This window comes from Panthera tigris, chromosome C2 (genome assembly GCF_018350195.1).
Source record: "Panthera tigris isolate Pti1 chromosome C2, P.tigris_Pti1_mat1.1, whole genome shotgun sequence".
NCBI classification, from domain to species: domain Eukaryota; kingdom Metazoa; phylum Chordata; class Mammalia; order Carnivora; family Felidae; genus Panthera; species Panthera tigris.
In genome coordinates this window covers 79,661,010-79,676,012 of record NC_056668.1, presented here as the reverse complement: position 1 = coordinate 79,676,012, position 15,003 = coordinate 79,661,010, and the positions used below count along the sequence as shown (strand labels likewise).

Here is a 15,003-nt window from a genome sequence, read left to right as displayed (position 1 = left end):
TATACTGATGGATCACATGAGGGTTTTATTCAGAAGAAAGTAGAAATTTTTTAAGGAGGAAGGAAAAGAAGTCTTGTTTCCAGCCTTTCTCTCCTCCAATGATCCCCCACTCAGCTTCCAAGTGACCCTCCTAAAACACAGGTCTTTACCCTGCAGCCATACTGATCTGATGGCAATGCCCCAAACATGCCAAGTTCTATCAGGACTCTGAACATTTGTTCCCTCTGCCTGGAGCACTCTCCTTTTCCTTCTTCTTCCCACTCTGCCAAGGGCCACCATCTCTGGGACATGTCTGCTCACGGTACCGTGCAGACTTAGGTCACTTGTGCTGAGCCCACAGCATTTGCTACATTTCACCACTTGCTTCTGTGCTGATAACCCCACTAGTCAGGGAGGCCCTCATGGAAAGTGGCTGAAGTCTTCCATTTCTCCATCCTCGCCCTGCCCGGAGGTGGCAGCAGGGTGAGCGTGTTGATTAAGACAGGAAACCAGAGATGGAAGGAATGGGGCATGTTCCTCACTGTCTCTGTCTTTGCCTCTCTCCTTCCTCATCTTTTCTCTGGACTGAGGTTCTCTCGATCACAGAGGAACTTGTGAGGCCAGGGGAGTGAAGAGGCAAAGGAACGGCTGGGTGAGGCCGGGTGCATGGCTGAGAAAGGACTGGGAACCCAGCTTTTCCCATAACTGAGGCCAGGCCAGTTACCTACAGTAGGAGAGCAGAAGTTCCTGCTGTCCAGGAAGAAAGATGGCCTAGAGGCTTCACAAATGTGGTCCTTTGAGAACCTGAACGCAGACTTCCCGGCTTGCGGGCATTTCAGCATCTTCAGGCATAGGGTATCTGAGGCAGAGCTCTCTGGCTTCATTTTTACTTGTTTCTACTCCATATCTGTTCCGCCTCTGAGCCTCCCCTAATCTTATCGAGAAACATGGCACAAAGTGGTGATATATGGAGTCATCCTTGGGCCCCACCTCGGCAGGTCCTGTTGTCCGTGTGGAGGAGGTAGCCAAAGCGGCAGGAGCAGTAGTAGCCGCCGATGTAGTTATGGCAGTAGTGGTCGCAGGACAGCTCCTCGTCCTCCCGCTCAGTGCACTCGTCTACATCTGCAGGGCAGGTAGAGCCTTTTGGTCAGTCAGTCCATGTGGGACGATGAAGACAACAGCCATGTACAGAGCACACAGTATGGGCCACTCCCTGTGTTAGCCTCACATAAAGCCCCAAAGTAGCCATTGTCTCCATTTACAAATGAAGCAACTGGAACTCAGAGAACGGAGGCAACTTATCCAAGACCATCGAAAGCCAGGTTCGAGGCCAGGCAAGCTGCCTCTCACGGGTGCCACTACCCCGTAAGAGTTGTGATAATAGCAGGTAGAACTCTTACCATCCCCTTTCCACAGACGGTGAAACAGACAGTTGGGGCCTTTAAAGAACTTACTCCAAGTCATAGAGATGATAAAAGGTGGAGTCAGTATTCACTCCCAGGTAGGGTAGCTCCAGAACCCATTCTTTCTTTCTAGTCCATGCAGCCCCTATCTCTCTATATATATCCCACTTCCCTGGGCAGTGGGAACGTAGACATTAAAGAAAGGCATGTTCTCAACCCAATTTAAAAATTTGATCATGCAAGGGCACCTGGGTTGCTCAGTCAGTTAAGCACCCAACTCTTGATTTCAGCTCAGGTCACGATCTCATGGTTGTGAGATCAAGCCCCACATTGGGCTCCATGCTGTCAGCTTGGAAGCCTACTTCGGATTCTCTCTCGCCTCTCTCTCTGTCTCTACACCACTCCCACACTCCTTCTCTTTCAAAACAAATAGATACACATCAAAAAAAATTTTGATCATACATTTCCCCCTAAAAGCTAAAAGAATGGCCAACAGGCACATGAAAGGATGCTGAACATCACTAGTCACCAGGGAAATGTAAATCAAAACCATAATGAGGTACCACTACATACCCCATCAGAATTTTAAATTTTAGAAATTAAAAAATTGACATCAAACTCTTGTACATTGGTGAAGGAATATAAAATAGTACAAAAACACTTTGGGAAAGGCCTGGTAATTTCTTATAAAATTAAATATACACCTGCCCTATGACCCAACAATGCTGCTCCTACCTATTTACCCAACAGAAGTGAAAACATATGTTTACAAAAAGAGTTGTACAAGAGTGCATAGAAACTTTATTAGTGAGAGTCAAAAAATGGATAGAGTGCAGGTGTCTACCAATGAAAGAATGGATAAACAGACAGTATTATATTCATACAATGGGAAATTACTCTGCCAGGAAAGGAGCAAGTTACCGACGCATTACAACATGATTGAAACTCAAAAACTTTATTCTGAGTAAAGAATCCTCACTTCCAAAATATATTTTGTGTACGTTCATTTATATGGAGTTTAAGAAGAGGCAAAACTCATCTATAGTGGAAAAAAAAAAATCAGAACAGTTGTCACCTCTAAGGTAGATGGGACCAGACTGTGACTGAGAAGGAGCATAAAGGAACTTTCTGGGTTGATGGTAAAGCTCAACATCTTGTTAGGGGATTGGGTTACATACAATATAAAATTTTTGAAACTCAACAAATGTACTGAAGGTTTATGCATTTCACTGAATGTACATTTTACTTTATTTAAAAAAATTTTTTTTAACGTTTATTTATTTTTGAGACAGAGAGACAGAGCATGAACAGAGGAGGGGCAGAGAGAGAGGGAGACACAGAATCTGAAACGGGCTCCAGGCTCTGAGCTGTCAGCACAGAGCCTGATGCGGGGCTCGAACTCACGGACCGTGAGATCATGACCTGAGCTGAAGTCGGACGCTTAACCGACTGAGCCACCCAGACGCCCCTGTACATTTTACTTTAAAAGAAAGGAAATTGTGAATAGATATTGAACTTCAGCAAAATGAAATGCACGAGTAAGTATTTAGGAAAAAGTGTACCACTGTCTGTCTGCAACTTACTTTGAAATTCATCAAAAAGAGGGGATTAATAGCTAGATTGAGGATGGATAGATGGGTAGATATGTGATAAAGCAAATGCAGGAAGATATTAATGGCAGAATCTCTATGGTGAGTATGTAGGTGTTCATTGTAAAGAAACGAGCATGAGGTACTTTTAATCTTTAGAGAGAAGGGGAGACCTGGGGTGAGCCACCCATTTCTCCAACTTACCTACAGCCATGTAGTGGGCATCAAAACCCGTGAATCGCTCCTCATTGGAGAAATCTGACCGGAAAGTGATGGACATGAAGGAGCCCGGGGAGAACACTACTTCCTGGCCAGGGGTCTGCTCCGTGTCTGTGGTCTCCCTGCCACAGAAGGTTGCCAGCACCTGCTCTTCGGTTTCTACCTTTGGGATCAAAGAGGAAGGGAACAAGATGAGTAGCTTCCAAAATTAGCTTCCCTGCTGGTCTCTAAACGAAAAGAGGGAGGGGCTGCCCACGAACAGACCAGGCAGCCTGGGAAACCCAGAGAAAGAGGATTTGGGACTCTGGGACTTGAGGAAAGACCCAGTGCAGGTTAAGTCCATGTGGCTGCATAGTCACTGCCTCATTCCTTTGTTTAGGTCCATCAGAAGTAGCTTGACATTTGTCATCCTATGGACAAAAAAATGACTCATCTGTCAAAACTAACTCACTATTAGAACTCAGACTTAGATAACCTCACAGACGGATTCCATATGCAACAGAAACTGACCACATTACCAAAGATGAGAAACGAACTCCGAGGCATTCACTGAGCATTCAGTGTGTGCCTGCCACTGAGTAAAGCATGGGAGCTGTGCCTGGGGAGCCAATATTCAGACTGATGAAAACACAGACAGAGCTGTTATACGGTGTGACAAGTGCTTTAACGGGAACGCAGTCACTGGGAACGCACTGGCACTCAGAAGATGAAAGATCCCATCAGAATGGAAACTACAGGAGAACGAGACTTTGTTTTCTTTGTAGATGTGTTTTTAGTTCATGGAGCAGGACCTGGCACCTAGCAATTACCCAACAAATGTTTGTTACCAAGAACTAAAGTGTGAGGCTCTTTCTGAGAACAAGAAGCCAGGGAGTCTGTGGGAACATAAAGTCGTAGGAAAGGTTGAAACGAGATTATGACTGACTTTGAATACCATAAGAACACTATGTGACTCTTAATTCTGAGTAAAGAAAAGACACTGGAAACTTTTGAACAGGGAAATTATATAATTAGAACTATATTTAGTAGGTAGTCTTAATAATTCAGAAATGACTGGAATCATCCCTGAAACATTTGTGTTTGTGTTAAGACTCAGATGCAAAAATTACCTGTTTGCTAAAAGAATTCCCTTCCTTGGAGGAGCCAGAGACCCTGTGTAAATTCAGAGACCCCAGCGGAGAGCCTAAATTGGGTGCCTAAAGCTGATTTTGTGTGAGTTTGGTTTGGGAAGTACAATACGGTAGCTGGTTGGTATGTTTATTTGACTATGAATACTTGGCCTACCTACCACTCTATCATTACACTGACTGGATTCTTTTGAGGCTGTATTTGTGTTTGCAACCTCTAGATTGACATTTTAGCCAAGATGCGTGAGAAAATCTCTTACCAAGAATGATTCTGATGCCTTTTAAAGTCATTAAGGGAAAGTTCTCAAAGGCTCTGCGTACCTCTAGTAGCTTCTAATGCATTCATTGTTTTGTTCATTAGCCTAGTATGTCAGAAGTATCTTGACATTTGACACTTCTGTTTTGAAACTAATGATTTATTTATTTAAGATAAGTGGGAGTTTTAAAGAAAAACAATTTGCCCTGGCAACAAAACACAAGACAATTAATCACTAACTTTGGGAATTGAAGTGTAAACAGAAGATGAGATCATGGCTTTGCTGTTTATTCCTCTTCTCTGCAGATACTAGCCAAACTCACACCAGCCTTGTTACTGTAGAATGTACCTATCTGTACACAGTCACTTCCTTGACCACCATGGCTTGTTTGTTATTTTGGTTATCTGAGTTTTCCAGATAGCCGAAGTTTTACCTGACCATAATTAATAATAACCATCATCATCATCATCATCATCATCATTATTATTTAGTGTAATGCTTTTTAAAGTGCTTTATACAAATCCCTGCTTTTGTAGGTGAAACATGCTAACCCTTTCTTGGCGACCCAAGGACATTATTATGAATGTCAATCATTCTGGGGATATTGAGTTGTTTAATGTCGCATGCCCTGCATCGAATATTCCTGGACTATAATGCCTTTGCAATTCTTAGGTCTCCTTTATGTAGTGTTTTATTTTGTGTCTTTTTAAAAATCAGTTTATTAAACTGAAATATGTTGTAAGATGGAAATCAGAGTAAAGGCCTAGGAAAGGCGTGAACTGGAGGACCCTATCTTGGTGACCTCTAACTCTGAGTTCTAATATTGATAATATAAGATATCCTGACCTGGCAGTTGAAGGTCCTGAGCTCTATTCCTGACTCTACCATAAACCGTCACAGGGCTGCCTCCTCTCTACTCTCAGTTATCCACCTGATAAAACAGGGGTTTGAACTAGCTGAGCTATATATATGTTCTCTTCTAATTGTGACATACTAGTATTCTAACAAATCGTTACACCCACACATTCAATAGGCCAACTGGAGGATGGTGAGCAGAATTTTCAAGACACCAATTGTTTTCTGCTAGAGAACTTGGTGAACTTGAACTTGTTTGTGGTCTATAACCATGCCATACAAAGTCAGTTAGTTAACGAGTAGTCATATGACTTGAGCATTAACACTTCCAGACTCAGCAGCTTCCTGCTTGTACTTTGGTATCCCCCAAAGTCTCTTGGATCCTATAGTGCCTGGGGCATGGACACTTTCAAGTGAAATCAACCAGGGATAACTTGGATCACGGGGAGACATAATGAGGGTCTGTGATAACAAACTCCCTCATAACTTGCAGGATAAAAGACATTTTCATGATGGCAGATAAACAGTCATCATGTACAGAGCCACACTATTCCAGACAACAGGTAAGCATGTTCTGGCTGAGGCCCATGGGAAAATCTCAGCCATCTATATCTTTAGGAGTAGGGGATAGAAGGCTCTGGAAGCCTGGGAATTCAGCCTGCTGCTCAGAATAGAGTCCTGGAATATCAGAGCTGGGAGAGAAGGACCTGTAAGAGCTATTTCAATCCCCCTCCTTCTAGAGGAACCTGAGGTCCAGAGTGGGCCAGTGACTTGCTCAGGAGTAGACAGATAACCATGAGCATTTCCTGATAGCACTTTTGCTTTTGGAACTATTCTGACCCTGGAGAAAGGAACCCACCAGCCCAGAGAGTACATGACAAAAGACATAGGCACTTTGCCAAACAACTTTTCTGGCTCGAGGGCCTCTTGAAACTTTATCTTGGGGGCATGGACTGTCTCCCAGAGAGGATGTGGCTCAGTGACAGCTCCAGTCATAACCTAAACAGAGGGGTCATTGACCTTGGTTAATATTTGCAGCCCCTGCTAACAATTGTAAAATTCTACAAAAATCATTTACCTCTGAGCACAGGCAAAAGATTGAGCCCTGGCTTCTGTTCGGACTGTCCCATTTCTAGGGTCATCATGTGAACGTGATTATGGGAAGTACCTTATCAAATGAAGACACAAAATTCATAATAATAGAGAACCATCTGGCCAGGGATCACAGACTCTTCATTTTTCTATTTCTTATTATGGCAACCATACCCTTTCAGGCTATTGTTATTTAGGGCCCCAACACATGGATGCATGTCCTCAATTTGTTTTCTTTCAACTCAATTCAAAAAATATTTATGTACCAAATTCTGTCTGGACTGTAATGTGGAGGATGCCAAAAATTACTTATTTGTTGCATGAGCTTAATGAGCAAGTCCCCTGCCTCTGGGAATGTGAAATTTAGTAGGACAGTAAGATAAGTACTCAAATGGGTATGTGTTCAGGACCTGTCAGGGCATAGTTATAGCAATGAAAGATAGGAAGCCCCAGGGGTTTAAAGAAGGAAACAAATTCCATCCAGCTGAGGGGAATCATAAAACATTTAGGAAGAACAGAATGTTCTTTGAACTGAGGCCTGAAAGATGAATAGGAATTAGGGAGGTAGAAATAGTAGGTAGAGTTGGGGAAAGCAGGAGGAGCTTCTAGGCTAAGGGAATAGTGAAGTCCCGGGGGTATTCAGAGACTCAACCATCCCTCCTTTCCCATCACCACCTGCCATAGGAAAGGTGTTGAGGACAGGGAGCTGGGAAGAGAGATCTAAGGAAGAGAAGCCAGGGTCTGTTTTCTATGAATTTTCAACTTAGTAGAAACAGCACAAACCTTGGCAAAACTAAGACAGGCCAGCAGATATTTTAATTAGGCAGATATTCAGGAAATGTGCTGGATTATTCTGCGGTCAATTTAGTTAATCTGGGAACGATATTTCTCAGAATCTCCCTTTCTGTATAGCTCCAGGGTAGAGGGGGCCAAAAGAGAGGCTTGTGTGAGTTTAGAACACAACAGTCCTTACTCTCTGAAGGCTGTTTCGTGATCAGCTACGGAGAATGAACAGACATAGATGCGCCCAGTGGGTTCCCACTTGCCCTCACTCTCCTCCACTCTGCAGTCAGCGCTTCTTTCCAACTACTGGCTCTGCTGACCAACAGTGGCTCAGACCCACCACCCACTCTGAACAGCTTCCACCTCTGTGGGTGGTTCAGAGGTGTTCAGAGTCAACAGCTTCTTGCAGACCTCTCCCCGTGGGCCCCCCTTCATGGGCCTACTTTGGCTTCCTAGAAGGTCTTGGATTCTCACATTCCCCTGCAGGTGCCAACATCTCCACCTATGTCCGGTTTTCAGGAGCACTGATTAGTGACCGTGGTCCTCCGGCTCCCCAGTTCTGCTTTCACTTTCCCAGCTTCTCCTCTAGTCATGTGATTTCTGAGGCCCCAAATAGCTCTTACGTCTCATTGCTCACAGAGCAATTTCTCACTCTGCTTTCCTCACTGAACTCTGGCTGATACAGGTACCGGCCTCAGAAGTATGGGGCTGTAGCAAACAGGACCCTTGGCTTGGGTTTTGGGACTGGCTAGCAAGTAGAGGTTAGAAGAGCAATGAGCAAACCGCCACGGGGGGAGCTTGACAAAGACAACCTGCGTCACGTAGTGGCGAGATGATTGGTACAACCTGCCCGTGGCAATGTAGATGGCAGAAAAATGTACACAGTGCACTTGTGGATCTGCTAAGGAGATCTCTGGACAGTGTTGAAAGCGTCAGTATGTGTTTCTAGCTGTACGTGGCAAGGCGCTTCTGGAAGGAGTAGTCCTTCAGTGTGCAAGCCTTGTGACTTGCCTTGACAAAAGGCATGTGACATGTGGAGCTGGTGTGCCACTTCCAAGGGGCCCTGTGGCTCTTGCAGGCATCAGGGGGCCTTGTAGCTCTTTCCCTGTGTGCCTCCATGTGAGGAAGCCCTGTCACGCCTACTGGAGAAGCAAAGGTCACACAGGCCAGAGAGGAATTATCCCAATTGAGGTCTCTAGACCAGCCGGCTGACAGCTACCACCATTTGGAAGGTCATCTTGGACCTTCCAGCTTCAGTTAAGCTTCTAAATGACTAGAGATACTCGAATGACCTCAGGCAAATCCAGCCAAAGACCATCCTGTGAGCCTAGCCCAGACTTCTGACCAAAGGATCTGAGCAAGTAAAATGGATGTTGTTTTAGCTACTAAGTTTTACAGTGGTTTGTTGCACAAGAATAGATATGCTATGGGGAGTAGGAAGCAATTTGGGACAAAGGGAAAGAGTGACATTTATGAAGTGATACTTGGAGAATTACCATCTCATAGGTTCTTGGGGCCTTGAAAGCTACTTGGCTTGACTCCTTATCTCCCTATCACACCCCTATCAAAAAATCATGCCGCCTTCTTGAGATCAATTGCAAAGATGAGAAACTCACTACCTTCTAAGGCAGATCAGGCTGTTTGGATTATCCTCCACCTACAAAGTTCTTGCTTGGCCTCCTATCTGGGAATAAAACTTAGGGGAAGATATCCTAAATGTGGAAAAACCTTTTGTGACAAAGATGTTTATAGCAGTCATGTATAATGATAGAAAACTAAAAAAAAACGGTAAATATCCAATTCTAGGGGAAACAGTCTAAATGAGCCTTAACTTAATAAATATTAGGCATTAATTATCACATTAGTGAAGAATTTGCAATGATATGGAAACTTAGTAGGTTATATTGCGCATATTAAACATATACATGGCGTAATTACCACAATGCATTATGTCGAAGAAATGCATTGAAAATAAAAAGGAGAAAGAATTAGAGCAAACTGTTAACAATGGCTAGTTGAACTGCAGGTAATTTTTCTTTCTTCTGTTTCTATATTTTAAAAGTATTTTAAAAAGAAACCTGGGCCCAAAGCTACTTCCTTCTCATTCTACCAGTGGCATAAAATTGGTCAGTTTAGGTCAACAAACACGGAACACACAAGAGCGGCAACTAACCCAGCCTGGAAGTTCAGGGTTGGTTTGCGGTCCCTCTATCTCTCATAACCACCCGAATCTCTGGTATGGTGACTCCTCCCCACTCTGTCACCTCCTAACGTTTTCTTCTAGCCCTTGGGTCCCAACAGAGCTGAAAAAGAGGTGAGGCTCTTTGCTTTAATTCCACACAGATAATATAGTAAGAAGTAGAACTCTGATAAAACAATCAAGAAACTCAGAATAACTAAAATTCACATATGGCAGTGCATGAATGGTTTTTGTGATCATGAAGTCCAAGGGGGAGTCAGTGGATGGTGTGTAAGTGGATGGAGGAGGGGAGACAGAAGAGTTCTTTGGTGTGGAGTTCTTGGAGACTGGGGGAAGTAATAGAAGGGGGAGAGAGAGACAGAGAGAGAGAGAAAGCGAGGTGGGGGCATATAAGAGTATAGTAAAAGCATTTCTGTTTGGGTTTGGTTTCTCAAGAAAGTGAGTTGAGTTGTGAATTGCTTTCAATTTTTAAATTTCTCTCTCTCTGTATACACACACACACACACACACACACACATATCTATCTATCTATCTATCTATCTATAGATATATATATAAAGTGTTTGTTTACTTAGAGAGGGAGAGAGTGAGCTCTAGCAGGGGAGGGGCAGAGAGGGGGGGACAGAGAATCCCAAGCAGGCTCTGTGCTGTCAGTGCAGAGCCCAATGTGGGACTCAATCCCATGAATCATGAGATCATGACCCGAGCCGAAATCAAGAGTTGGGTGCTTAACCAATTGAGCCACCCAGACGCCACCAAAATTTTTCCTTTCTTCTTCTTCTTCTTCTTTTTTTTAATGTAATCCCTTACTGACACTGGATCATGTGAGACCTCATCTTTACATGAGTTGCACATGAGTCTTCACCAGTTATTAGATGCTGGGAAAATCATTCAAACTCTCTGCGTTGTAGGTGAATTGTGGCCCCCCCCCCATAAGATATATTCAAGTCTTAACCCTTGGATTTGATTCGACCTTATCCAGAAGTAGGTCTTTGCAGATGTAGTCAAGGGAAGATGACCTCATACTGGCTTAGGGTAGACCCATAATTCAAAGACTGGTGTCCTTATAAGGGGGACGTTTGTTCACAGAGACACACACGGAGTCAAGTGTGAAGGCAGAGGCCGAGATTGGAGACATTCTGCCACACACAGGGAATGCCGGGGATTGCAGTCAACCACCAAAAAGCCAGAAGGGGCAAGGAAGGATTCTTCCCTAGAGCGTTCAGAGGAAGAGTGGCTTTGCTAACACCTTGATTTCAGACTTGAAGCCTCCAGAGCTGTGAGACAATACATTCCTGTTATAAGCCACCTAGTTTGTGGTGCTTTGTGATGGCAGCCCTAGGAAACGGCTATGCTCTGTATACAGGTTTTCTCATCTGGGAAATGGTGACAGCGATAGCGTTAATATCACAGGACTGTTGTGAAAGTGACATGAGTTAATACGCGTAGAACACTTAGAAGGGCACCTGGAATCTAGTCAGCTCTCAGGATATCAGTGAGAAGAACAAGACTGCTGAGATCCGGTCATCCAAGATGACCCCCTTCTGCACTCCCTGCTGGGTGGGCATGGGTAATTTCACTGTTTGAAGAAGAGGGAGAGATTGGAACTGTCCCCGTGTCCCCTCTGGTTTCCAATTTCATACCTTCATTCCCGATCTCACTGAAGCCATCAGCACAGACATCTCATCCTGTGAGGACCCCAGAGCCCAGGCCGATGGAGAGGGAGGGGCACCTTGAGACCCCTCACAGCCCGGCCACTTCATTTGGCAGGTGGCGTCTATCTTAAGTTCCTTTGGCCCTCTGCACTCGAGGCGTCTCCTGGCAATCCCGGGAGGTGGGTGACAGACAGAGGATATTACACTGATTTCACAGAGGAATGTGAGGGAGCTCTCAAAGTTTCCATCCCGCAAGGGAATATAAGTCCAGGAATCTCCTCACTTCCCTGTGTTTCAAAGGACTGTTCTATTCCATGGGGGAAGGGAAGGGGAATAAATAGTTTCAAACAGAGAGGGAGGGAGTCAAACCACAAAAGACTCTTAAATACAGAGAACAAACTGAAGGTGGACGGGGGGGGGGGTGGGTGCGGTGGGGAGAGGGAAAATGGCTGATGGGCATTGAGGAGGTCACTTGTTGGGATGAGCATTGGGTGTTGTATGTAAGCGATGAACCACGGAAATCTACCCCAAAGACCGAGAGCACACTTTACACACTGTATGGTAGCCAATTTGATGATAAATTATATTTAAAAAACAACAACAAAAACAAAAAACAAAGGATTGCTCTAGATGTGGGAATTTAGGTCAGGGATTCACTTGCAGCCCTGGGCTAGGACTTCTGACTCGCAAGAGAGTGCTCTGTGCTCCTGAAGCCACCCTCTCAGTAAGTCTATCACCTCCAGGGACCAGGCCAGGGCTGGACAGCTCAATCTTCTACTTTACACACTTGCCCAGATTTCAGTTAAAGATCACGACAAGGAGCAAATTACGGGTACTGGATTCCAGACAAGAGCCTGGGACTGGAGAAGAAAGGAGGTGTGTGTGTCCGTATGAGTGCGTTTTGTGTATTGCATTCTGGAAGCTCTTGAAAGCCATGGAAGTAAAATAGCACAGCTGGTGGGTCTAAGGCTCAAGTTGGCCTTACCCGAGAGGGGCTGGAGGTTGATGCTTGGGTTTCAGCCAAGTCATTTGGTCATAAGGTAATAATAATAATAATAATAATAGTAATAATAGCACTGGTAACAGTCATTTCCCTCCTCTGTGTGGAACTTTCCAGCTGACAGGTATTTTCACCTTCTTTATTATATTTGCTTCTGCTGGCTCTCTTGCAAGGAATGCACTTCAGGCACACATTGTGATTCTGAGCCCAGAGAGGTGACATGAGTGCCCAAGGGAACACAGCCTAGGAGTAGCAGCCCTGAGACAAAATCCTGATATCCTGACTTCCAGCCCTGGTCCAGTCACTGGAACCAGAGAACCACAGAAGGTCAGAGATAGAAAGGATATGAAAGGCTACCAAGTTTATCTCTTCTCTTTCTTACGTGGGAAAGTGAGGCTCAGGGAAACGGAGTAACCCCTTCAAAGCCACATGGCCTGATAACGGCAGGGGTGTGTCCCATAGTCCCAGTACGGTATTCTTACTTATGTGTTCATCACAGTAAAAAGCTCCTAACAGAGCTGGGTAAGCCCCTAAGAAGGTATTGTGTCCATGGAAATGGCACACACCATTAACGGCGTGGGGTCCTGAGCCATGGCTGGCGGGTCCTCGGAGTCCAAGACTCCCACTGCTCCCGGGAAGGATTGCCCTTTTGCAAGAAGGGCTCTGGACAGAAAAGGGGATGGTCTCCAGGCAGCAGGAGCATGGGGAGAAAAAGAGGGCTGGCAGGGAGGGGCTCTAAGAGCCTGGGAAGCGGGGCGTCCCGCAGGTGGGAAACTGGCAATGCCCACTGTCCCAGCAGGAGCGGGGTAGAGAGGGGGTAGGCGGGAGAGTCTGGGAACTGGGGCTGGGCAGGAGGGCCAGGAAGGATTCACTCTCTCCAGCTTGTGAAAGACTCCCCACCCCGTGCCTTCTGGAACTTCAGAGCCAGGCTCATTCACATGCAAATCCTCTCAGAGACTGGGGGGGGGGGGGGGGGGCTGGGCCTCAAACTGTTTGGAGCCCGAAAACAGTCCAAGGGCAAGAAAACACAGCAGGGTTGTGTTCTGCAGCAGAGGCAGCCTGGCTCAAGGTATGTCACAGGCAGGCTGGGGGTGTAAACCGTGATTGAGTAAGGGCTGAGCGCAGCGAAGGGGCCTGCCACAGGCCAGGGTCCCCAGGCAGAGTTCCCAGGAATGTGTGAGCTGGCATATTCTTCTGCTCCTGCCAAGGACCCTGTCCAGCCCCGGCCCTCATGAACATCCTCAGATCTTCACGGGAAAACTCCTGCAGAGCACAGGAACAAGGACCAAAGGACCTGGGTGCCCGCCCTGCCTCTCATGGCATGTGTCACCCTAACCTCCCCAGACAGTAGGGTGGCAGAGCTGGCTGCCACCAGTTTATAAGTGCAAAGGGTCAACTTTTCGGAGATTTTGCAGCCGGTTGTTAAAACACAGCCATCGTTAACAATTCCGTTTCAGAAAGTTGCAATTAATTAAATTATATTGGAGACAACTTCTACAGAAGGTCATCACCTCCCATTGTCAGTATTTAACTGGTTACCTATGCCCTGGAGGTAATGAGTGTCTAGGGTACCTGAATGGTGAACGGTGTGTGAATTCTGAGCATCTCTTCTCCCTGCCCTCCCCGCCTACCCCCAAGTCCAGAGCCACTTGTTAATCATTGACAAGCACACCTCTGTCATCAGGCCTCAGTGTTCACAAGCATCTAAGGTGGGGGCAGGATGTTAATAGTGTCCTCTAGGAGTTGAGAGGTCATGAAACACTGGCATGAAAACAGCTTGTAAAGTCTGTCATTGCTGTGGGCGCTGAGCAGGGACCCTATTTCCCAGCCGCCTGGTGATCTGGCCGTCCTTCCCGGCTCCCTTCCTGCACCTGTCTCCATTTCTCATCCCTGTACCTCCTGCTCCGGTCACACTGCTTTTCTTGCTGTTCTTTAGACAGACTGGCCACGTGCCCCCTTCAGGGTCTGCGCCCTGGCTGTTCCTTCTGGGTGGAAGGCTTTTCCCCAGCAAGCCACATGGCTAACTTCCTCAACTTCTCCAAGTCTTTGCTCAAGGGTCACCCTGTCGATGAGGACTATCCTGACCGACGTGTTTATTTATTTTAATTTTGTATTTTTAAAAAGTGTGTATTTATTTATTTTTGAGAGAGAGAGTGTGTGTGAGCGAGTGGGGGAGGGGCACAGAGAGAGGGGGACAGAGATCCCAAGCAGGCTCTACACGGTGAACCCGACGTGGGGCTCGAACTCACGAACCATGAGATCATGACCTGAGCCGAAATCCACAGTGACACTTTACCAACTGAGCCGCCCAGGCACCCCCTGACCAACGCGTTTAAATCACAACCCTTGCCCTGCCTCACCGTGACCCTTTATCCTGCTGCATTGCGTGTCTCTGCCTATCGCCTTACTACGCCCTGTATAATTTATCTATGGATTATGTTCGGTGTGTATTATCTGTCTCCCCCCAGGGCAATATAAGAACCCTGCAGGGGTTCCTGTATGTTTTCATTATTGCTGTACCCCAAGCTCTAGTAACTAGTTTTCCCTCTTTGAGCACACCAAAGTAGATTCAAGCTCTGCTGTTCACCGAGGTGGAGCAGAGATCGGTCTGCGCACACACAGGCATGCAGATTTGTGCACCAGGTGCCCCGGCACCCCAGAGCACCCCCGCTTCACACCCATCTGAGTGTGCCTGTGTGCCCTGCCCCGGCATTGGGACCTTCCTTCTGTTTTCCATCCCCCAGAGCCTACGCTGTTTGCCCTTCCTGCATAAAATGAGCATTTGTCACACTTCTCTGAAGCTCATTTCCACTTCCTGGGTTCTGTGTCCCTAGCATTGGAACC

The 15,003-nt window shown here is 46.0% G+C and overlaps 1 protein-coding gene across 2 annotated transcripts in view; it reads right to left on the bottom strand.

The window, feature by feature from the left end:
* The window catches only part of MASP1 (MBL associated serine protease 1), a 60,593-nt gene that overhangs the window by 30,842 nt on the left and 14,748 nt on the right, over positions 1–15,003 (bottom strand). For both annotated transcript variants that reach the window (XM_007083572.3, XM_007083570.3), the window contains exons 3-4: positions 3,176–3,353; positions 970–1,101 (exon numbers count right to left, since the gene is read on the bottom strand). In XM_007083572.3, the coding sequence (XP_007083634.2) occupies positions 970–1,101; positions 3,176–3,353 (310 nt within the window). The remainder of the gene's footprint in view (positions 1–969; positions 1,102–3,175; positions 3,354–15,003) is intronic.